At 42.4% G+C, this 22,186-nt stretch overlaps 3 protein-coding genes across 9 annotated transcripts in view; 1 reads left to right on the forward strand and 2 right to left on the reverse strand.

Annotated features, from left to right (window-relative positions):
• The first annotated feature begins 198 nt into the window (after nt 1-198).
• Nucleotides 199-4,097, forward strand: mcrip2 (MAPK regulated corepressor interacting protein 2). The gene is made up of 5 exons (XM_039694945.2): nt 199-671; nt 794-863; nt 1,756-1,889; nt 3,257-3,379; nt 3,724-4,097. Exons 1-5 carry the CDS (start codon nt 617-619, stop codon nt 3,792-3,794), a joined length of 453 nt encoding a protein of 150 aa, XP_039550879.1. The 5' UTR covers nt 199-616; the 3' UTR covers nt 3,795-4,097.
• On the reverse strand, nt 3,896-15,239 carry slx4 (SLX4 structure-specific endonuclease subunit homolog (S. cerevisiae)). Of its 5 annotated transcripts, none has more exons than XM_089117092.1 (15): nt 14,992-15,238; nt 14,424-14,861; nt 13,201-13,366; nt 12,860-13,087; nt 11,612-11,844; nt 11,241-11,533; nt 10,388-10,622; nt 10,228-10,310; nt 9,987-10,133; nt 9,733-9,902; nt 7,214-9,627; nt 6,966-7,065; nt 6,211-6,486; nt 4,973-5,179; nt 3,896-4,024 (listed from the first exon to the last, which is right to left on the reverse strand). In XM_089117092.1, exons 2-15 carry the CDS (start codon nt 14,836-14,838, stop codon nt 3,991-3,993), a joined length of 5,001 nt encoding a protein of 1,666 aa, XP_088973218.1. In that variant the 5' UTR covers nt 14,839-14,861; nt 14,992-15,238; the 3' UTR covers nt 3,896-3,990. The 5 variants fall into 5 exon arrangements, with proteins under 5 accessions (XP_088973218.1, XP_088973207.1, XP_039550871.2 ...); XM_089117081.1 differs by lacking the exon at nt 3,896-4,024 and adding an exon at nt 4,392-4,450 and having other exon boundaries at nt 4,774-5,179; XM_039694937.2 differs by lacking the exon at nt 3,896-4,024 and having other exon boundaries at nt 4,519-5,179; nt 13,201-13,363; nt 14,992-15,239.
• A 235-nt stretch (nt 15,240-15,474) lies between these two features.
• Nucleotides 15,475-22,186, reverse strand: part of crebbpa (CREB binding lysine acetyltransferase a) — a 52,725-nt gene continuing 46,013 nt past the window's right edge. For all 3 annotated transcript variants that reach the window (XM_039694666.2, XM_089117131.1, XM_039694667.2), the window contains 10 exons: nt 21,637-21,714; nt 21,472-21,539; nt 20,881-21,031; nt 20,465-20,611; nt 20,239-20,352; nt 19,989-20,154; nt 19,711-19,878; nt 19,428-19,589; nt 18,979-19,260; nt 15,475-18,737 (listed from right to left, as the gene is read on the reverse strand). In XM_039694666.2, the coding sequence (XP_039550600.2) occupies nt 16,563-18,737; nt 18,979-19,260; nt 19,428-19,589; nt 19,711-19,878; nt 19,989-20,154; nt 20,239-20,352; nt 20,465-20,611; nt 20,881-21,031; nt 21,472-21,539; nt 21,637-21,714 (3,511 nt within the window). In that variant the 3' untranslated portion in view covers nt 15,475-16,562. The remainder of the gene's footprint in view (nt 18,738-18,978; nt 19,261-19,427; nt 19,590-19,710; nt 19,879-19,988; nt 20,155-20,238; nt 20,353-20,464; nt 20,612-20,880; nt 21,032-21,471; nt 21,540-21,636; nt 21,715-22,186) is intronic.

Genomic DNA, 22,186 nt, shown 5'->3' on the forward strand with positions numbered 1-22,186 from the left:
CGTGGTGTGTGAAGCCCCTCGTAGCGGCGCGCATGTGCGCAGCCTTATCAAGCAGTCTTTTATCAGTTAAACGTTTGTCGGCATGATGAAACCCGTGTTTAGACTGAACACAGAGTGGCTTGATGTCCACAAGGTGAGTAGGTGAAAGGTGGTGGTGGTGGTGGTGGTGGTGGTGGGGTGGTGGGGGGGGGGGGGCGTGCCATGACGTCACGGGGGAAGGTTGCGTCCGAATTTTACAGCCGAGTCCAGACTGAACCAGAACTCAGAAAGTTTCTCCGCAGCGACACATCACACGCAGGACACTCCGCGAATTAACCAGACGCGTAATTAGGCTGATAAACGCGCTTAACCTTCATTGACCTTACGCCTGCTGCTGTGAGTGTGAGTAAATACACGGCGCTTAAATCCCGGTGCCTGCAAGCGACTGAACGACAGATTTGCGAACCGGATCGACGCTGCTTATTTCCAAGGTGGCTGCGTCAAGAGAGCTCCGTCCTGAAGGGGGATCGCGTGACGTTTCCTGGCGTGCATATAATCGTGACATTCGTGCTGACCGATCCGTAGACCTCGCGTGGATCTATCGTGCTGCAGGGGTCCTTCAGAAACCGTCTCTCACATGATGTACACAATAACCAGAGGTCCCAGCAAACTTGTTACACAACGGAGAACAGGTACAGAGCGGCATGCACAGTCTATTATATAAGCGAAATCGCCGTCAATTTAGCGCTAATATAGTAAGAATTAATCTTTGACATTACTTTAGAGACGTATTAACAGATATTATTCCTTGCAGGCCCTACGCAACAGATTGAGAGCAAAGCGAACGACCTGAAACAGAAGCAAAGCCCCTGGCTTGCATCGGAGTGAGTAATTAACTTACATTAAACGTTATATACATTAACGTCACCTGAGCTCGCGATGCTCTTCACGTGAGTTAAGTCGCTGAGAGGAAACTTAAAAATGATTTAACTGCACCTTTAGAAATGGCCTCAGCGTCCCAGTCTCGTTTATAAGGTTAACACACTTAAACTTATCCGTACGAACAACAAGCTGGCCTCAATTATAGATGAGGACGTCCTTTTTACGCCTCTGCCAAAGTCCCTTTTTTTTCTTGCGCCGTGTGACCTTGCAAGTGTAGCGCGTGCGCGCGTGGAATGACGGCGTGTTCGAAGATTGTGTCGCGATTCTATTCGTCATCATTTCTGTTGATTGTTTAATAACTAACCTTTTGTAGTTATTGTAATGCGAACACATGCTTGCCACACACCCCCTTATATTCCCACAAGGACGTTGTGCTGCCTTTTGAGGCTAAAGAGAGTCACGGCGTGTTTTACGACACACATTCGCGTTTGTCTGTCATTTGTGCGTTTGATATTTCAATATAAACGATCAATTTATTTCTGGGGTTATGCTGATATAACCAGCAACTGGGTTTCATAACGTGTAGCTAGCTGTCACTATAGAAACGACTTTGTGTAAGGAAGGAAGTATTTGGCCTTAAAGAAACAGTTCACCCCAAAATATTTTTTTGTTTTCTCACCATTATTGAAGAATGTACACGCTCTTTTCCACATAATGAAAAACATTGGGTTGGCTTTCTAAATTAATAACCTGTTCTTTTATTTAAATGTAAAGCATGAGAAATGAATCGACAGATCAATTAAATATTATGTATGATGAATGGGGTCCAAATGTAAATATTCAAGGTTATCAAAGACCCATATTAATCAATGTAATTTCCCTTTGTTTGTGTAGTTCACCAGCACCGAAAATTGTATTTCACCGGCTGAACGGAAAGCGGTACCACAGATCCACCTCTCCAAAAGCTGCCAACACTACTGAAGGATTCACCCCAGCACACGAGGACAATGTTCGATTCGTTTATGAGGGTGAGTTAATTTTCCAGAACACCAGTATTTTGGTTACCTTGATGTTTAAGACCTTGAGGAGGGCCAAGGTTGGGTAGTATTTGCCAAGACCTTAATACACTGACCAACTGGATTCAAAGCTCTACAATAAGCTGCATTTTTTTTTTTTTTTTTTGCAAATTTGTGGCTGCAAATGGCATCGAGCCTTAAAAACAATTGTGAATCACTATAATTGTTCTTTGCGAGGTAAGTTCAGCAGAGTTTGTGTGAAGAAAGAGAGTTGTTATCTTCAGGAGGAGGTTTTTTGTCTGTAGGCCAGACTCCACCTCCACAGGCTGATGCAACGGACCCTCAAGGGCAGGTTTATGCTCTTTTGTGCTGTGACAGGCTAGTCAGCTGACACTTTATACTTTCTAAAAAAACTGCTTTACAGTCAATAGAAAAGACAACCTGTTTTGGGGAGTGTAAAGGAAGTGTTTAGAGTGAATTAGTCAGTTAAACCACCTATTTTTCTACCAAGATCCCAATGAGAAAAGCACGTTTTTCTAGCTGTTGTTCTTTTGGTGGAATTCAGGGCACTGTTTTCAGAACTACCGTGAAACATGTATTCCTAAATACTATGCCCTGTAGTGAAAAGGATTTCAAAAGCCATTCAGACTGAGCGATTAATAAATCATTTAGTTTATTTTGTTAATCTTTATTTTTGTGACTTCTAAATTAGACATCACTATGGCCTGCTGGCAAGTTTTAAACTACAAAAGACCAATATAAAGATGATTAAAGATGAATTTAAATATTTTAGCATTCTATGACTGGAAAAATGTGTGCTATATATATTGATATGTGATAATATACAAATAACTTGCTGGCAAACCATGTAAATTATTTTCAAAAGAATTATTTAAATCAAATTCAAATTGGATTTTAAAATCCTTTTAGCAAACAGAAACAAATAGTATTTGTTAGGGCTGTCAAACGATTAATCGCGATTAATTGCATCCAAAATAAAAGTTTGTGTTTACATAATATAGGTGGGTGCACTGTTTAGAATTATTTTGTATATATATATATATATATATATAAATGCACACACATGCATGTATATTTAAGAAAACAATATTACTTGTATATAAAATATTTCTATTTTTATATATTATAAACCTATATACAGTATACACATGAAAATATTTCTTAAATATATACATATATATAAAATTACACAGTGCACCTACATATATTATGTAAACACAAACTTTTATTTTGGATGCAATTAATCGTTTGACAGCCCTAGTATTTGTGTATATATTTATAACTCTCCCTCTCCCTCATATTCATGATATAATATACATTATACCTGTATATAACTTCCAATATTTGTTTGATTGCAGCTTGGCAGGAGGTGGAGCAGAAGCTTGGAGAGGGATCCCAGCCGGAGAACGGGAACGGGCTGCCGGAGGATGGGAAAGGGCCAGTACAGTACGCGGAGAGAAGCCCCAATCCCGGCATGAAGAGTCAGTCAATGACTTCTGTCCTACTTACTTTCTTTAAATAGTCTCTTATTTGCTGACTTGTTCTCTCTACTCAGCCCCTTGTAGAGGCCTTCACCATCATTAGGATATATACATTCACATTATTCAAGTAAAAATAAAAAATCTGCCATTTACTCACCTTCATGTCATTCCAAACTTGCATGACTTCCTGTCAGGCACTCAAAAGGATATATTTTGAAGAATGTTCATGTTGCTTCCACACTATGAAAAGAAAAAAGTGTAAAAAGTGAATATTTTGTGTGGTGTTTTATTCATATATGGTGAAATCTCAAAGAACTTACTCTTTTTTTTTTTTTTTTTGACAGATTTTGTGCCTATTGATCTTGAGGAGTGGTGGGCCCAGCGCTTCCTGGCCAACATTGTCAACCTGTCATGACAGGTGCATGATGGGGCATGAGGAGATGGTCCTGAGGCGGAGCCTGCCTCCTGAGGAGCTCATGTGATAATGTGAGAAATTCATACGCTGTATGATTTCAGCCCTTCCTGTGGAACTGTTTGCCCAGCCGGACCCAGATTCTCTCTCGTGCACACGGAAGATGATCAGACACTTTTCTTCTGCTTGTCTTTCTTTGTTAGAATGTGAGATGTCTGTTTTTCTCCGCAGATCTTTGCAAAAAAAGTGATGTTATAAAACTAAACAAAACAAAAAAAAAAAAAGTAAAGTAACATTTTTTTTCAAGATGGTTTGGTTCTGTGTTTTTTTTTTTCTCACTGTTGGTTACAATCTGAAATCATGGGGTGAATTTTCCAAAGATATTTATGGTCCAATTTTAAATATAATTTTTTTTTTCTAATTTGTATTGTTTGCGGTTTTTATGATTTAGTACATGTGGGAATTATTTATTTTAACAATAATGAAAATGATAATTTTTGCACAAATTACATATGTAGTTTAAAAATATTTACATACTGCGAATTGAGTGCAATTAAATGTTCTTGTGTGTCATGAAAATTAGTTAAATTATGACTCACATATGCAATCTTGACCCGTTTGTTTGAAGCACATTTTGGTTAAAGGAATCTGTAAAACTGCTGAGTGAAAATTAATTATAACAGTTGAAATAAATGAAAATAAGCAATTATTGTATTAAAACATGAGACACATTAAGAAATGTATTTTAATTACATTATCCAGACATTAAATTAAATTCATTTAAAAATAATATATTCAATTCAAACATTGTAAAAAACAAAAACATCAATATGAAGCTGATAAAAAAGGCATTATTTAAATCCTTTCACTGGAAGACCATGAGTGTGTGTTAGATGTGTTTATCAGCTACTTTTTTCTTCTTTTTTTTTTGGAAAATAACATTTTACTTTAACAGTTTCCTCTGAAAATGATGTAGTTTTACCACATAATTTTAATTCAGCCCTCATGCAACTTCTCCATTGGGCTTAGCTGTTTTTTTCCTCCCTCTTCCAGCTGCACAGCCATTAGGTTTTATTTTCCCACCTCGCTTCCTGCGGGAAGAAGCATTCTGGCCTTGTTTGGCCGTACTGAAAGTGATGCACTGGGAGTCCAGGAAGTCTAGTAGCTTAGCAGCACCTAACCTGATTCCTGCTGCTTTCAAGCTGGACCGCAGCTCCGCCAGGGAGAGAGGCTGGTACTGCAGCACTCGCCCGTACAGTTTTGGGTCAGACAAGATGAACTGACGAACTGCGAGGAGTTTATCCTTCTCGCGCACAACAGCCTGAGACGCTGTGATGCCCTCGCTGTCCGAGTCATCGTCTGCGGACACACACAGCTCTGGGTTTGACCTGGATGGAAGAAAAGGGTTGAACAATATTTCTTTAGGCACTTTTCCAATGCATGGTACGGCTCAGATCGGTTTGCTTTTCCACTAAAGTTTAGTAGGTGGGTGGAATTATAGACTGATCATTATAGTTGTTCCGCCTCTACAACCGTGACATCATCGTAAATGTGACAACCAAACGCACAACACAGGAACATAGGAGCATATCGACGGAATGGTGTTCTTGATTCTTGGCATGTGGATGTTTTTTACAGTAAGACGAAGAAGTTTGGTGTCTCGTGTCGCAAATCCAGTGACGATTCGCTCTGACCAATCAGTGATCTGCAGTGTTTATACGTCACATGTGAGGTGGTACTATTTAAAGCTACACTGTTTACCTCTTTTAGTTTATTCTTAGCTAAAAACACTTAGTTCTTTCATAAATATGTGTGCTCATTAATGTACATTTACTTCGTTCAAGTAATAAACTATTCTCGTGAGTGAATAATATGCCATTGAAAATACATACGGGTAAGGGGTTCTAATGTTGGTCGCCATGTTGCCCCTCCATCTTGAAAGTACATTAGCCAAAGAGGGACATACCCGTTAATTAAAGCTTCGCCTTTCATGTTTACGTTTGAGTTAACACTCATGGACGAGGTCGAACTGGAAGCCACGTTAATCTTGGACTACATTGGCCACCGTAGGAGTTGAAACGAAATCGGAATTGAGAGGAACAGAAACTAATATGCACTGGATGGTCATATACCTTTTCACCAATAGATGGGGGTAAAAATCACACAGTGTAGCTTTAAGTGAGACGTACCATGCAGAGGAAAATCGCCATTTGTATTAATATTAATTTTGTTTATAGCAGGGACGGATTATCACACAAGATACCGAGCATGTGCCCAGGGCACTAGACCAGAGGGGAGCCAAATTCAAGCTGCGGAGGGCTTTGTCCACCCTCCCCACCTTTAGACAGGCCTGTGCCCAGGACACAACCGCGTCGTAATCCGTCTCTGGTATATAGCCGTATAGGTATAGCAGCTGTACCTCTCGGACTCCGCAGTGGAGGACGTGTTAGAGTTTTGAGAGGCTGATAAAAGCTCATCATCTTCACTTGGCGGTAGTTTCATAGGGGAGACAGCAGGGGGCGCTGTAGGTTGCTTAAAGGAGAGCGGCACAGACTGGGCGTTGCAGGCCTTCGGAGGACGTTGGGGTCCAGAGGTCTCCTCCTCAGAGTCGGAGCTCAGCAGCTGGTGGGTGTACTGATGGATCTCTTTCAGCTTCAGAACCATCTGTTTCTTGGGCAGCGGACGCACACCAAATCTAACCAAAAAACATTATGCATCTGTGTTTTTGAGCATTTTGCTTTGGCTGTGTGAGGGTAAAGTTGCACAACATCTGCATTTGATTCTCATTTGAAAGTTGAAAACCTAACGTTGATTTGTTTTCATAACGTGGCTAGCACAGTCAATCAAGAAATGGCACGTAAGAAAGGGTGTTTGTTTATACATTACAAAACAATAATCACCCTAAATAAGACCAAGTACGTGAATAAAAAAATAATGTCCATAGCTTCTGTGATGAACTCTGATGAATTAAAACACCCTGAGGGGAACTGACTAAAAACGATCCTGGGACCAGCTAGTTGAAAAGTCAATCCTAAAAGTTGATAATGTTAGTTCTAAAAATAAAAAAGTTGCATTATAATGTATTCTACTTGGTTTGATATTTTGCCAACTATTGGAATGACATGAATAATTTTTTTAAGTGTGACCGTGTCTAAATATTCTTTTTATGCTCACCTATTGAGTTTGTTTTTGAGCTCAGGTGTGTCCATATCGGAGTAGCCCGGCATGGGAGTAATGGGTACCAGCGGTCCTTTATTCCTCTCTCTGCAAGCAACTGTGCAGAAAGTTAAATTTTATTTTAAAAAGATGAATTACTTACAAGAAAAAAAATCTTACAGGGCTTTCTGAATGCAGAATTAACAGATCTGTACAGCCATGTCAGAAAACATAAGAGCCCCGGTAAAAAAAGAAAAGTGTTTTACCTGGAGTCTTAAGTTCAGCAACTCTCTTGGCAGAGGGAGCTGCCAGTCTCTGAGAAAGAGGAAGGGGAGCATTCTCTTCCTCCTCCCAATCATCCCACATGTCAGGGTCAGGTAGGCTGTGATTGAACGGACCTGGACTTGGATCAGGAGTTTTGTTATAAGCTCCAGATGCAAGAGGAGAAGTGGCGTGTAGACCTGTCTTCTGTCCCTTACCCTCGAGACTTGGTGGACTAACTGTACCTTCACTGCTATCAAGTCTTAGACTAAAGTGGGGCTTCTGGCTTGCAACCCCTCCATCCAAGCCCCATGAGTCATCAAACGCTATAGGAGGCTCACCCATGTCACAGAATGAGTTTCCTGCTATCTCCACCACTTCAACACTTTGATTGGGATGCTCTTCTCCTACTCTTCTTCCAAACTCATCCTTGTCACAGAATGATTTTCCAGCAATGTCCACCACTTCTTCAACACTTTGATTGGGATGCTCTTCACCCACTTCCATTTGCTCAATCCCTTCATCCTCTCTCAATCCTTCAGGATGATTGTCACTCAGAGAGTTTGGGGATGGACTGGAGCATCCATGCCGAAGAGAGCTACTCAGCTTCTTCTCAGGTGTTTTACTAGGGGAAGGAGAACTCAGTTGTAGAGACACTAGGCCAACTTTCCCCTCACAGTCACCAACCATAGGGGAGCCGAACGGGATCTGACGTCGTATCGAGTCTGAATGGAGAGGAGTGCTACTTGAGGGCTGCGGGACACCCTCGGTTTGTCGTCCCATGATGGTGCCAGTGTGGGAGCCATCAGAAGCCCTTGTAGAAGGGATCTGAGACAGTCCAAGAAGTCGAAGTGGTCTCTGGTCACCTGGTGAGCGATCAGTATCAGTGCTAAGACTTTCTTTAGAGCGAGTCTGATCTGATTTGAACAGTTTGGACAAGGGAACCGGCACCTCTTTAACGCAGTTGCTGCTTAAAGAAACAAAGCCAGTAGGTTTCAAACTGTCCAAGACAGAGGAAGAGGAAGAAGAGGACGATGCAGAGCAAGATTTGGGGAAGAGTTGGGTTCGGCGCATGCTAACGCAGGTCTGGGTAGAGCTACAACGTGTGGATGCTACCGGAGTGGCTGGAATCAGCCAGGAAACCTCAGCAGAGCCATCAAACACACTTTCATTTGCATCCCCAGGACTACAGTCCTCAGGTCGGTCTGACTTGGCTTCTGCATCAGTCGTCACCTGCTTGGAAGCATTTACTGGTTTTCCGGCATGGCCTTGGGATCCAGATTCTTTGAAACTATTTTCTGTGAGTTTAACTTTGCAAGCATAGCTTGTGGACGGTTCTGAGGGAGATTTGAACGGAGACAGAGGGGACAAACCACATTTATTAGAAGCTGCATTGTCACCATCCACATCCTCACCGGAATCATCTGAGAGTACAATGAGCTCAACCTCTTTGCTGTGTGACTTTGGAGGGGAAGGTGGGTGTTCTTTTCTCTGGCAGCTTGAGTTGTCTTTACTTAAAGGAGACTTGCCTTTATCTACTTTATCTTCACCCTTATGTGGATCAGGAGAAACTCCAGGCATTGGAAAGGAAGTTTCACCTGACACACCTGAGCTTAGTGGAGGGCTTATGGACAGGTCAATCACCTCACGGACACTCGAAGGGCGAAATGGGGCAGGTGTGTTTTTCTGTAGTATGCTTGATGACTTATAATGTTTTTGCTGAGAGCATGCGGCTGGCGTCAAAGACGGTTCCATGTATTCGCCTATAGACTGGGAGAATAAACGGTCGTAACTCTTGTCTAGACTGGCGTCTGGGTCTCCGTTTTCATTTGTGCCGTTATCAAATTCTGGAATCAAACCAACTCTCTCAGTCTCTGGGCTGGGCTTTTTAAGGGTTTCTGTTGGACTTGTTACCATGGCAGCCTCTGTCCCATCCACGCCTTGTTTGTCACTATGGCAACTGCCAGCAGACTTCTCTAAGAGGGATTCTGTCTCATTTTTATCAATCCCTTCGTCTTTCTTTTCATTTTCGAGGGATGCATTTGCATCCACCTCCTCTTCCTCGGTGTCTGTCGCAGTTTCCATCTTCCTTTGCGTCGCTGCAAACTCATAGATCTCGTCAAGCTCTTCCTCGTCCACCTGGTCCTCTTTCTCTCCATCTCCTCTCTCTCTCTCCTCTCCCATGTCTCCTTCCTCTCCTCCAGTCTCTTTAAAATCATCCTCTTCTTCGCTGTCCTCATGTTGCCACATTGATTGGAGGAGCTCCAAGAAGTTGCTTTCTGCCAAGTTCTGGTCTTCTTGGTCCCTGCGATGAGACTCAAGCTCATGCGCTGGAAACATTTTGGATTCTCCTCTTGGGTTTGTCTCAACGCTTCCGGAATATTCCTCACACTGTTTTTGCAGTTCAACCAAACCAAACCTAAAACACAACACAATTTGTTATCCACAATATACGTCATCTATAATCTATTTATATTCAGAAATAATTGTAATTGAACCACACCATACAGATTGTAATACTGACCTAACAGCAAGTTCCTGTACGTGAGGTAATAGTGTATGTGTCAGAGGACAGTGGGCTGTGTAAAGATACTGCAAGAGGGCCAGTACTGCCTCCCCAAACACATCGCCCAACAACACTCTCTGAGCAACAGGCATACCTTCCTCCTGAACACCAAACCCTGAGTCATGTACCTACAAACACATGGTAACAGCTCGGTTATTCATCTGCACTTCTTAATGTTAACGTTTGTGGCGTCAGTGTAGAGATGCACTAACCATGTTGGCCAGCAGGGGGCATCGCGTGTACAGCATAAACGAGTGCGTAAAGAAGACGTCTCCACTGTCCACCTGTAACTGCACATCACTGAGTTGAGGGTTGTTGACCATACTGCTCAGATCTGATGATAGCTTTGAAACGTACATCTGAAAAACACAACAACGGGCACAGAACATTTAATATTGTTCCAATCATGATAGAGCACAGTAAAAGGAAGATAAAATTGAAGGAAGTTCTTACTGAGGCTGTTTTGGGTGTCTTATTGTCATTTGTCTCTTGAACAAATCCACTTGAGGCAAGTTCATTCGTGGCGTCGTCTTTATCTAAAGAACGGGACAGTCTGAGCCGAGTGTAATAAAAAAAAAAAAGATTATTTTTGTTTCACAAATACCAGTATTACCTGGCTTATCCCCTGTGGCTGTGTACTGGGTGAGGGTCATGCCTTCCTCTGCAAGCTCCATCAGGTCCTGCAAAGCCTGGGTGTCTGGTGTACCCAAACAGGCAGTGAGAGGACAGGTAGTCCTGTGCTGTGCCGGGCTTTGATCCGAAGACTTTTCCTGGAACAAATCGGCCTCTGTGGTGACAGCTGGAGGTTTCTTGACTGGAGTTACTTCAAGAGACTTGACTTTTTCCCTCTGAAGTAGTAATATAAAGAAACTTTAAGAAACAGTATCCACAAATTCTTTAACACACAAAATATTCAGTAAGAAATAATGTAGAACATGATTTTTTTATCTATTGGGGTTTGAATGTAAAATGATAATGATGGCAAGGAATTTAACAATCACGACTGTCCCCATTTTAAATTCCTAACAAATGATATGTACTACATTTTATAATGTAGTAATGTTGGTTCATGTTTTTAATACATTATTTAAATAAATAATTTGTACAGTTAACATGTTTAAGAAATGCATTTATATACTTTTTTCATGAAACTTTTTTTTCGTTGACACTGCAAAGGGAATTTAAAGTAAATTTTCTAGTAAAAAATATTAATTAATACTCTAGCTGTCATGGAGTTATACTTTTAAAGTTTTAAACTTTTACTATTATTGTAAATTATAATTATATATATGTGTTGTACTAAAACAAATTCGAACATTTACATGTTTATAACCCAGTTTATACAGGTATATTCATGTTTCTAAAAATATGCATGTTTCAAAACATCATTTTGCTGAAAATTGTTTTTTTAATAACAAACATTTTAAAAAATAATCGAGCACAATAAAAGGGGAATCTCGTCTCACCTCTGGTGCAACCCATGGCTGTATGAAGTTGCTTAGTTCAGATGTGTAAAACTCTGAAACCGAGTCTGGTCCTCCTCCGTGAAGTGCGCTTTTGTCCCAGAGGGGCGCGTGAGGATGGAGAGGGAGTGTGGAGGGGGATAGGGTGGGTGTTGGCGGAGAGGGAGGTCTGGGACGGAGCAGGAGAGATGAAACCCGCTCCTGTCGACGATTCAGTGCTGTCTGAGGGTCCTGGATGAGGAGTAGTGGTGGGTGTACAGGAGATGCTCCCTTCCTTCTCTTTCCACGGCCCTTACCTGAAAGTGAACATGAATGATATGCAATGTTTAATAATCTACAATTTTACTGCTTTAACTGAAAAAATGTGAGTTTACCTGCACCAGGTCTCCACTGTAAGACAGGAGCCGCCGTTGCAGGAGGGTTGGAGAGCTGAGCCAGTATTTCTCTTTCCTTCAACATCTCTTGCTCCTTTTCCATTTCCTGCTGAAGTAGAGAACGGGACAGAGCCAGCGCCATGATGGTGTCCTCGTCCAACTTCTGGGCTTTCTTCCTGATTCTTTTTTTCACAGGCACACCATCCCTTCTTGTTGTGCTACCTACTTGTTGTCTGAAGAACATAGAACATGTAATTCAATATGAATTTTTACAAGATCTCCCGAGGACAATTTTTATTATTGTGGTGTGAAGGCCGGGTGGGGCCAAGAGCCGTGGGAGCGGAGCGAGGCCAGCGCAACACATCGCTCTCGGGTCCCATGGAGGAGCTCTGGATAGATAAAGGAGGAGCGACAACAACGAAGGACGAGAGAGGACCAGGCCTGGGACTAGTTTTATTATGTTATAGGCAGCAGTCGGCAGAAAGCTCACTGCCGTTCTTTTGTTTGGTTTATATTTTGTCCTTAAACTTTATGTTGATTGTTTGCCAGTTCCCACTTCCTTCCTCCCTGAGCCTGAACTTTACTACAATTATATTTATTTTGAAAAATGGTAACCCTTTTTGAAGGATGGAATATTTGTTAACATTAATTAATTTAATTAAAGCTTTTATTAATCTAAACTTAGTTATAAAGTAAAATTAATAATGAACAGTTGTTTTTTATTAACTAACATTAACAAACATTAATAAACACTATAACAAATGTAGCTTTTGCTTATTTTTAGATAATGCATTAACTAATGAGACCTTATTGTATTATTTATTGTAAAAAAAATTTTTTTGTTTTTTTTTGTTTTTTTGTATTATTGAAAAAGATAATTTAGTTTATTAATTGAATTTACTGTTTTGGTCATAAGTTTTATTTTTAAATCTAATGCGATTTTAAAATATACCATTATTTTGTCAAATTACTGCGATGTACTGTGACATATTGTGCACAATGTCATGAAAAAAAAGAAAAATTATATATATATATATACATATATACACACATACATACATATATATACATATATATAAACACGTACATAAATATTACATATATATTTACACACACACACACACACACACACACACACACACACACACATAAGAACATAATTTTTAAATAAAATCCCACATAAAGATGTGTAAAGGTAATGTAAAGGTGATTATTAAGTAAGGTTATTAAGTAAAAAAGCTGACTTACGATTGGTCGGAGGAGTTGTGGCTCACTGTCTCAGCAGCTTGTCTCCTCAGAGCCTGGAGAAGATCATTGGGCTTCACACCCATATCAGTCGAGCAACGCTTTAGGTGAACAGACCGGCTTTTTTCTGATTTAAAACTCTTTCCGCAAATGGGACATTCGGGGACCCGCGGTCTAGGGTGTGAGTGATGGGATGCAGAGGAAGTGCTGCTTTCACTGGCATCCAGACATCTGCAGAGCAGGAGATAGAGGCAGAAGACAAAGGTTAAACTCACATGCCTTTGTTTGTGAAACAGATAAGAATGATGCCACATAATCTAGTGTGTGTTGAGGTTATAATGCACCTGTTGATGTGCTGAGTGCGTAGCGGGGGACTCATGCTCGACAGATCTTTCTGACAGAGCTGGCAGAAGAACAATCCTGCCTCTTCCACATTCCCAGCAGCCCGAGCCTCGCGATCCATCTCCAGCTGAAGCTGAAGTGCCAGGGCTTCATCTCCGCTCACATCTTCTGTGGGAAACCATGCACATACACTTTTAGCAAAAATTACTTTCATTGATCATGTTAAAAAAAATGTCAAGCCATTAAAATTGTTCTGTTTTACAATTTAATTTTTTTTTTTCAGAATTATGTCAATTTTGGTATAAAATCATAAAGCGATTAGTCATGTTTTGCACCATATGCCACAATGTTTACAGTAGAAGTATGAATTTCTAGATGTTGTGGATGATTTCATTGTAAAATGTTATGAGTCTATGACTGGATCATTATTGCAGTGATTATGATGTTTCTGGCATGTTATATACTTACCTAAAGGATTATTGGGAACACCAAACTAATACTGTTTTTGACCCCCTTTCACCTTCAGAACTGCCCTATGTGGTATTCATTGATTCAACAAGGTGCTGAAAGCATGCTTTAGAAATGTTAGTCCATATTGGTAGGATATTCTCTATTGGGTTGAGATCTGGTGACTGTGGGGGCCATTTTAGTTCAGTGAACTCATTGACATGTTCAAGAAACCAATTTGAAATGGTTCGAGCTTTGTGACATGGTGCATTATCCTGCTGGAAGTAGCCATCAGAGGATGGGGACATGGTGGCCATAAAGGGATGGACATAGTCAGAAACAATGCTCAGGTAGGCCGTGGCATTTAAACGATGCCCAATTGGCACTAAGGGGGTCAAGATCTTGTATTACCAATAAAAGAGTCCATCACTCTGTAAAGTCTCCTCCAGCACATCCTAAAGACTTTTAAATAATTTAAGGTCTGGACTCAGACGTGCTCGCCTCTTTCATAATTTGAACCTGATGAATCTTGACACTGTCCTCCTGGAAAATGGCCATACATGGCCGTTTAAGAAATGAAAAGCTACACACTCCATCAGTTAGGGTTAGAACTGTTGCCAAATATTTAACATGCTAGAAACATCATAAACACTGTAATACAGATACAATTACAGACTCTTAAGAATTTGCATATTTAATTATATTAATGATGTGTCAAAATGAGTTAATGTGTTTATGAAAATTGAGAGGCTGACTCTGTAAAGATTCGACACCATACCCGTGTGCTGGATCCCGGCAGTGGTGGGACAGTTTCCCTCAGACTCTGTGGCTGTTGGTTGGTTGGCCTCAGCATGTAGGAGTCTCTCTGGATTGGCTCGCTTAAACTGTTGCATTCTGCGGATCACAGCATCTTTGACCTTCCCTGTGCCAGATACATCAGGGACAGGCTGGGAAGCATCGGCAGATACTACAGCCTGTTGAGTCTTGTTGATGTTACTCTTTATTTCAGTCTTAGCAGCATCCTTGGTCTTTTTTCTCCTCTTAGGAGGGTTTCTTCTAGAAGAGGGGGAAGATGGCTCCTCATCCTTGGCTGCTGATCTTTTCTCATCTCCAGATTCTCCTGCTCCTTTCCTCCTCACTCTTTTAAGGAGACGAGAACAGAGGTCGGTGAAGTCCTGATCCGAGTCGTCCATGATGAGCCAATCACACACATGATCTGTCACATCAGTATGCAATATTAAACATTTTAATCTATATATTGTGGATGTAATGCATGAAGCTACATCAATATTGTCCGTTTGTTTTTAAAAAAGTACAAGGAAGAGATGTGTGCAAGTCGTATTTACCTTTTTTACATTTTACTTTACCACTAACGTTAGTTCATATTGTTGAACGTACTTTTACCACGATTCATATCATAACAACTTACAGACCGTTGACAAGACGCACTCTTAATTTTATGTCTTTAATACAGATGATTGTATGTCGTCAAACGACGAATTTCTTGTAAAATGTGCTGCAGAAGTTTGTTGTTCAAAATACTGTCTAGCAAACCGCCGCATTCTACTTCCGGTGACGTGCAGTGCGCGGTGACGTAGAGGCTGCGTCGATTGCAAAACAATCATGTGATAACCATACTTACTTACGAAAAGGTGAAACTGTTAAAAAGACGGTTAAACACACTAAATATGGCAAATAACTGATTTAATTTATCACATTACAGAAAATATTCATGTATTATAGACTTATAAATCTGACAGGAATTAAATAAGGGCACGGACACAACAATCTAACGTTATATACATACAAATAACATTAAAGACACGTGGTTTTGATCTGTTGCACACAGTTTATTTAACAATATGGTATATAAGTAAGAAATAAGTTTTTCAACCAGTTTATACAATGATTCCATTCTCTCTTCCTTATATTTATAGTACTTTGCTTAATAACTTGCATGATTTACATTAATGGAAAGAGTAGAACCCCTGTTCAAGTTTGTGCGAGAGGAATGATCCATAACTGCTCCGACAAGCGCTTGATCGCCCATTCCCTCTCGCTCAGCTTAGGGGTCCCTCTCTCTCCCTCTCTTTCTAGCTCTCTTTACATTTATATATCTGTATAACAAAATCAGGACAAAAAGCAACAATTTTCTACATCTGCAAGACAGAACCTCTGGATCCAGGCCAGTGAGATGTTGTAAATGTGTACATGTCCTCGTGGATTCTGTGTTGTATTGTCTGAGCGATGCATATGTGTGTCTCTGCGTGTCTGCATACATGCGTATGCACAGTTCCTATCAATACAAACAAATAGTTCTCCTCATACAAACTTCACAATGAGGAGAGGAGGAAATGCCTCCGAATGCATGTCTGAAAAAAAATGGTACAACACTAGAATACAATCGCCAGGAAGAATGACAGACAGAGCAGAGAAACCCTGACCTAAACTCCCAAACAAATTTTACAGTCTTCCAACACAAAAAATGCTGTAAAGTTAGATAAGGTACAAAACAAAAGGTATGAATATTATAATGTTTTGTAATTTTCTTAAAATAAGAAAAGGCATGAAACCAGACCCCCCACGCACCCCCGAAACAAAACAAAAATTAATCTGGACAAACAAAGTGTTGACCACACATGGGTCTAAACTGAACAAAAAATATATTCTTTGTGATTTATATTTCTTTTAAACAATTTTCAAATCCCTCTTGAAAGGAAGAAATCAGTCTTGTTTTTAGGAAACAATAACATTCCCTTTACTTATCAACATAAATTTCTTTCTTTTTTTCCTACATTTCTTCTAACTTTTTACATGTCAGTACAAAAATTTGAGAATATTAGAGAAAAACCAACAGAGCCACAAAAAAAAAAAGAGGAACGGGGAGACTGTGGTGGGTGAAGTCTCCCATTAAACGCTACAATCCCTCCACAAATTTCTCCAGCGTGTCTCCCGTTGTGTCTCCCACCATACCTAAGTCACTGGGCAGCCCTCCGCGGTTGGGCGTGTTAAGCTGCGGGAGCATTGCACTCTGCTCAGGTGCGCCCAGGTGTACCTGCTCCATGGAGCCAGACATGGGTGTCGTCAGACCAGGGTGTGGGGACCCCGTGTGAGACGGCACATGCTGCGGTGACGGCTGTGGCTGAACATGTGGGGAAGGACTGGAATGTGGAGGAAGTTGCCGCGACGGAGGTCTGGGCGACTGTACGGGAGCCGGTGAGCACACCTGGTTACTGAGTGCATTAGCCATGGGCTGGCCGGGTAGGTGCGCACCTTGCGGCTGACCGGAAAGCAGGTGAGCTTGTGGGCTCATGGGACTTGGGTGCGCCGGTGAGCCCATTGGAGGCTTGAGGACGACCTGCTGTTGCGAAAGCTGCTGCTGTTGGAGCATGCGTTGGTGCAGGAGGTTAGGTGTGCCGTCCATTCCCATCTGGGCCATAGGTCCACCTGCTCCCTGCATGACCAACTGCTGCTGCTGCTGCATTCGGAGTTGCGTGTAGTTGGTAGCAGTCCCCTGTGCCTGCGGGAACTGGCCATGTGCCTGCGGCATCACTCCCTGCTGTTGCTGCTGCTGCTGCTGCTGTTGTTGCTGCTGCTGCTGCTGCTGTCGCAAAAGCTGACGCCGGTACATCTCCTGCAGCTGCGGGTTGTTGTTCATGAGCTGACTCTGCTGTCCAAGAGCTGCCAGGCCTTGTGGTGTGGGCTGCTGCTGCTGAGGTGCCATGCCAGGCCGAGGCACTCCCTGCATGGCAGCCATGTTGGGCATCGCTGGCTGTGCTGCATGCATGCCCTGTGGCGTTTGTTGCTGCTGCGGCTGGTTGGCGTGGTACTTCAAAGTCCTCTGTTTGATGAAGGCGGCCATGAGTTGGGGGTTCGATTTGAGGATGTTCAACACCTGCTGCTGTTGTTGGGGAGAGCTGGGTGACTTCAGGGTTGCTAGCAGCTCCTGCAAGGCATTGGAGGCGATGGCTCCGGGTCTCTGTGGGGCTTGCAGTCGCGGACCCTGTGTGGGCACCATCATGCGTGGCTGTTGCGTTTGCTGGGGCATTGTGGGTCTCTGCATTGACATGGTCTGCTGAGGGCCCTGTGCAGTCTGTTGCGGAGCAACCTGCTGCTGAGCCGCTTGCATGCCTGCTTGAGGGCCTCCAGTCCACTGTCCTTGCGACATGGGCTGCATCACCTGCTGTCCGCGTGGTCCGACCAGCTGCATGGGCTGCTGCATCAGGCCTGGCATGCGCGGCTGCTGGTGGTTCATGGGAAGGCCATTCATGGTCATGCGATAGTTCTGGTTGTGTTGAGCCTGTGCGACCATCTCTATGTGCCGTGCCATTTTGACCGCCATAGGCGGAGGCTGCTGCTGAGGAGGCTGTTGGGGCGCCGGCTGCTGTTGGGGAGGCTGCGGGAGCGGAGACGGCTGCTGGTGTAGCGGGGAGGCCTGTGGCTTGCCTTGTGAAGCCTGAGGAGGGGGATGTCCATTTCGGGGTGCATTGGGATAGGCAGGAGACATGACGCCTGCATTGGGTGTAGCTGGCTGGTTGGACAGCGGTTGCGGTGTTTGAGGGGTGTTGGGTTGCTGATGCGAGGTGGGTGTGCTGGGGGCTGTTGACGCAGGTGGTGACGGCAGGCTCTGAGGCACGGCTCGGCCCTGCATAGTGGCCATGCGTCTCCGCATCATCTGCGCCTGCTGCACTCTGTGTTGCAGCTGCTGCTGACGCAGTTTGTGCTTGATATTGAGGCAGAAGGGCACAGGGCACTTGTTCTCCTGGCAGTGCTTGGCATGATAGCAGCAGAGCGCAATGAGCTGCTTGCACACCGGACAGCCACCGTTTGTCTTGCGCTTGCAGCCCTTAGTGTGTTGCACCACACGCTTCATCTTCTGACAAGATGGCAGGGAGCAGTTGGCATTGCGACACTGGCAGGCATGCACCAGAGACTGGATGCAACGCTGGATACTCAGACGCCGACTCTCCTGAGGACTCTTGGAGGCTTCGCCACTTTGGCTGTTGCTGTCATCGTCCAGACCCAGACCCCACTTAACCATCTGGTGCTCATGGCCCTTAGTGTTGTAGCAACTAATGCACAGGTCAAAGTCCTGAGGAAAGATGAGGACACCGTGATCAAGCAAGGGATGACCGGAACATAAAAAGTCATCTCATTATAAGAAGTTAAGTAAAAGTTAAGATGTTAAGTAATGCATTAGGATTTGTTTGTACTACTAGTAGAATAGTAGCTACCCCCAAGTTTCAAATCAAAATAAAACCAATGAACGTTACCCATCCACTACTGATCATTAAGGACAGCTGTAGCATATTACAGAAGCCTATGGATCTTACCTCACAGAGAGTACAGTGCCAACGTGTCTCGACATGGTGTTTACATTCATTGCAGGTGTAGACAAAGCGGTCCTGGCCCTGGTTGTGCAATTCCACCAGCATGCACATGGTGCTCCACTTACAGCGCCGCAAAGAGCTGAACTCCCAGTGCTTATCCCGTGCTAAGGTCAAGAAGGCATCCCTTCCGTCCATCAGGTCGCAGGTCAGTGGGGGATCAGGGTCAATGATGGGTAGTAGTGAGTTGACTATGGGCCCAGAGTGCAGATGGATTACAAAAAACACCTGGGAGAACAAGTAGGAACAGGTAAGAGGTTTCTTCAAGATATTCCCAAGAAAACCACTTGGCTTCCATGCATATCAAAAGCTGACATTCAAAACAAACAATGCAAATGAATCATGCAATGCCTCAGAGAGCAGCTTAAAAGTCAGATGAAGAACATATAGTAGACCTCTTTGTGTTTCTCCAATGCGGCGTAGAGTTTCTGAGAAAGGTCATTGGCTACATTCGGCATCCCAGGTTTCTTTTTATTAGCTCTGCTCACGCTGCTTTTATTCTTATTTGTTTTCTTATTGTTCTTCTTCTTCGCATTCTTACTGTCCCCTGGCGTGCCCTGTTAGAAAGGAGGAAAATGTCAGGATGTCTAAATAGGAGTTTTAAAAACAGGAATTACTTCACATAGGCCAGAGATGTACATACTGTATATATTAAAAAAAAAGGTTTCGCTCATTCACCTCTGGAGTTTCACAAGCAGCCGTGTTTTCTTCTTTTTTCCTCTCCTCTTCCTCTTGTTCCAACTCCTTGATGCTCTCCTCCAGTACATTGGGCCAAAAATCACCCTCAAAATATGGAAGTTCGTTTGCACTCGTCAAACGGTCCTCTGTGGCTTGCTTAAAGATATCCTATCAAATACAAACACCTTTCATTTATACCATATATTGAGGTGCTCATTGGCAAATACACAATGAATTGGTTTCTATTTTACAAAAAGATCATATGGTCTCTGCTATACCTTGTAGTCGTGTAGTATCCGCTCAGCATAGGCCTTGTCCAGCATTTTGCGGTACCAGTCTTGTAGGCGCTTGGGTTTGGGGATTTTCTGGTCGGCAGGGTGACAGTGGAAGATATAGTCATCACCTTCACTAGGCGGACATGCCCAGATGTGCGCCGTAACGTATCTACAGTGGAAATGTTCAAAGTTCAGGGCATGAATGGCAACCGTAATGGTTGGACTTGAGTAAAAAGTAAATGGTGAAACCTACCCAAGCTTCTTGACATATTCCAAATAGCCAATGAGAATTTCATGATAGACTGCTGTTCTCAACATGCGAGGTCTGAAGAAGTGAATACTATCGAGGTACGATACGTATACCCGTCTAGGTAGGTGAAAAAAGACAAAGAGGGACTTTTAACTTCATTGCATGCCGAGCACTATAAGCGTTGCTTTATGCATCTGTTTTTCACTAAAGAACTTAGGTAAGAGTTTACCTGGTGTTCGGGAAAGGGCAATCAGAGCCGTACTCTTGAACATGCATGCCGAAGAAACACACGTCCACTCCGTCAATCTCCTCAAAGGCGAAAAGTGCTTTGGTTTTGTAGGGGAAGGTCTCAGACATCTCTCCTGTGTCTACAAACCTGAAGTGAAACGGAGGATTACTTTTTCAAAGAACAAATATGAACACGCCACTACAGCATCAACATTTTGATTATTGAAACGGGGGAAACTTTGATCAGGCAAATAAGTCAAACACAATATTTTTTTATTTACACAACACAGCATATACAGAGCAACCAAACCAGTTAACTGATTGGTTTTGCCATCCATACTTGCCCTCTGAAGGTTAAAACATCATATTGTGAGATTGGCTTATAGGAAAATAAAAGGTAAGCAAGATTAAATTTACCTGGCCTTCATGCCAGGTTTGATTTCTACCATCTTGTCCGAACTGGCTACTACTCGCACAAACACCTCTCCAGCTTCCGGATGGTTCTGTCGCTTCAAATACTTGTTCACACGATCCTCTATGTACGTGCCTAACCGCGTTGTCTGCAACCCTGGATCGAAAACGACATTTAGCACAAAAACAATTTAGTTTATAATGAAACCTGAAAGATTTCACCATCAAATATGTTAAATGAAAGCTTAAACATGCAAATTTGAGCTTCCATTTACCATATTTGATGTGCTTTGTGTGTGAGATGATCAATGTTTAAGGCTAAATTAAATATGTCCATCATTTAAACCAATCAGAAGACTTGAGATTAAACCACTGTCTTTATGAACTTTTTCAATCGTCCAAGTTTTGGTTGCACAGACTTTCAAAGAAGGGACCGAAATCGCTCAGGTTTCGTTAAAAATATCTTCATTTGTGCTTTAAAGATGAACGAAAGTCTTAAGGGTTTGGAACGACGTGATGGATGACAGAATATTCAGTTTTCAGGGTTGAACTATTAATTTAATTTTAATGCATCACATGAACAGACCTATTACTTACTTTTTGCTGAAAACTTGTTCTCTTTTCTCGACTTTCCGCTCTTTTTCAAACAGTTAGCACAAATGAAACTGCAGAGAGAAACGCTCATTAGTACCGATTTCCCGCATCGCGTCCAGAATCGATATTAAAGCAACACTGTTCGCTCTGAGGTGCTTTCAAACTCACCCAGAAGACCAGATGACATCATAATGCAGGACACATATCTGATGCATCTTCCGCCCACAATCTTTACATTCAACAAACCTGAGAAGAGGAAAATTGATTAATGGGGGATATAAGCTCTGTATTCTGACAGGTATCACTTTGGCAAGAAGTGTCTGAATGTGTAATCACTAACTGCAAGTGCAGTTAGTTAAGATGTAAACATCATTCGGATTCTTTTCCTCCAGTTCTTACGCATTTGCAAGCAGGCCAATGCAATTGCGCCTTTGTAGGAGGTGTGGATTTGGACAACTTTAGGATAATACTGATACTTGGAGAATGTTAGTGTTACGTTTGTGTGGTGGGAGTGTATGCCCTAAGTTGGTTACAACAGGGGGCGCCACTGAGCAGAAACAATGTGGTGTAATGAGTAGGGATGCACCGATATGAACATTTTGGCCGATACCGATAACTCTTTATATTTGAAAGCTGATAACCGATATATCGGCCGATAAATCTAAATCCAATTTTTATATAATTTTTGAGAGCCTGATAGCAAAAACAAAAGTCTCAC

The sequence above is a fragment of the Pimephales promelas genome, chromosome 2, assembly GCF_988280905.1.
Source record: "Pimephales promelas chromosome 2, fPimPro1.hap1.1, whole genome shotgun sequence".
In the NCBI taxonomy this organism is placed as follows: Eukaryota; Metazoa; Chordata; class Actinopteri; order Cypriniformes; family Leuciscidae; genus Pimephales; species Pimephales promelas.

Coding starts and splice junctions, on each gene's coding strand:
- slx4 (XM_089117081.1), bottom strand. CDS start 14,838: ATGGACGACTCGGATCAGGACTTCACCGACCTCTGTTCTCGTCTCCTT. Junction 13,088..13,200: donor CGCACTCAGCACATCAACAG/GTGCATTATAAC, acceptor CCTGCTCTGCAG/ATGTCTGGATGCCAGTGAAA. Junction 9,628..9,732: donor GTACAGGAACTTGCTGTTAG/GTCAGTATTACA, acceptor GTTGTGTTTTAG/GTTTGGTTTGGTTGAACTGC.
- mcrip2 (XM_039694945.2), top strand. CDS start 617: ATGATGTACACAATAACCAGAGGTCCCAGCAAACTTGTTACACAACGG. Junction 864..1,755: donor AGCCCCTGGCTTGCATCGGA/GTGAGTAATTAA, acceptor TTGTTTGTGTAG/TTCACCAGCACCGAAAATTG. Junction 3,380..3,723: donor CCCCAATCCCGGCATGAAGA/GTCAGTCAATGA, acceptor TTTTTTTGACAG/ATTTTGTGCCTATTGATCTT.